Consider the following 1551-nt stretch of genomic DNA (forward strand, 5'->3'; position numbering starts at 1 on the left):
ATAGAGAAATGCTCATTTGTACTTAGCTTGTAGGTTTTCACTGAATTACTGCCAGTGTCTGCATCTTGAGCTGCTGGGAGCGGATACCTCTCTCCCGTTGAAGACGACTCAGAGATATTAAACACATGGATTTGTTCGAGGAATTTTGGTGCATTATCATTTATGTCAAGAATGCCGACCTCAATGCGATAAATATTCATAGGGTGGCTGAGTAACCCCTCAATATTTAAGGAACACTTGGGCAAATTAGGACAAAGCTCTTCGCGGTCTATCCTTTCGGTCACAGACAAAGCTCCCGTTCTTAAATCAGCCTCGAAATAGCTCTTACTGTATCCCGATACAATCCGAAATCCTCGTTCCTCAAGTTGCTGTGTGTTAATGTTTAAATCCTTGGCAATATTTCCCACCACTGTGCCTTTGTCCACCTCTTCGGAAACGGAGTAGGAAATCTGAGCCACAGTAAAGTCAGATAAACAAAGAATAATGGCGAACAACATCCATTCCGCCCCACGATTGAGCCGCCGACTCATCCTTTTTTTTTTTTCGAAGACAAGAATCCAGACAAACAAACGTAATTCATTCACAGAAACGGAAAAATATCCAAAAGACAGTAAGACTCTCTACACGTCGGACCATCGTTCAAGACGGAGTGCTTCATGAACACAGACCTGACGAAACGCACTGACTGTTTCTTTTTCCACCGACAGCGGAGGAGGAGTTTTATGTATTTAATGAGCACAAGTCAATGTGTGGTCTCGAGCGACATCTTGCGTTCTTTTTGTAGACCACAATGTATTATTTAATAACTACATCTTGCAAATTACTTTCTTTTCTTAAATAACACGCCAAAGTCCGTGAAGCATTATGTTCATCTGTTGCAAAAGCTGAACACTACGAGCAGTGAAACACGGCAGGTAAAAGGGGACTAAATACATAATTGACAATATGTGTATGATGCATTTATTTATGTTACTGAACATATTTCTTCATATCATTTTAAAAGATAGTATTTAAACAAGATGATCATTCAGGGTAGAATGTTTAATTAATTAGAAGCTTGCAGTGCACAGACTCAAGTTTTTTCGCCAGTAATACTAGTTCATCATAGTTTGTCAAGTCAAACACATGACGAAGGAGCGCAGAGACACATCAGCACCATGGAGAGCGTCTGGCCCATCGAGGAGTATCAGTATGGATGGACATTGATCATTTAGGCAGTCTTCATGAGTTTTTACACTGACAGTTATTAAAGTTTGCAATATTGATAAAGACAGTGACATCTGCGTCACTTTCAGTAAATTACAAAAGCGTCCCTTGAAACAACCGGTAATGAATACAACGAGGCGTTTTCATGCACAACTGGGATTTCGAATGATGCTTTTTTTAAAAAAAATGGTAAAAGCATAAGCCAACAAAAAAACATTGACAAAAGACAAGTAGCCCTACAACAAGACAGTCAGTCAGGGCTGGCAGCTGTTGATGGAGTTTCACTCCTTAGAAAATAAGAGTTTGAAAAGAACTTACCTTCTCTTTATTAGGTAAAGTCTGAGT

At 39.7% G+C, this 1551-nt stretch overlaps 1 protein-coding gene across 1 annotated transcript in view; it reads right to left on the reverse strand.

The window, feature by feature from the left end:
- Window positions 1-1112: 1112 nt before the first annotated feature.
- Window positions 1113-1551, reverse strand: part of LOC103366343 (protocadherin gamma-C3-like) — a 3093-nt gene continuing 2654 nt past the window's right edge. Inside the window, exon 2 of the mRNA XM_008294041.1 lies at window positions 1113-1168. Within this exon, the coding sequence (XP_008292263.1) occupies window positions 1113-1168 (56 nt within the window). The remainder of the gene's footprint in view (window positions 1169-1551) is intronic.

The sequence above is a fragment of the Stegastes partitus genome, unplaced genomic scaffold (assembly GCF_000690725.1).
Source record: "Stegastes partitus isolate 25-593 unplaced genomic scaffold, Stegastes_partitus-1.0.2 Scaffold932, whole genome shotgun sequence".
NCBI classification, from domain to species: Eukaryota; Metazoa; Chordata; class Actinopteri; family Pomacentridae; genus Stegastes; species Stegastes partitus.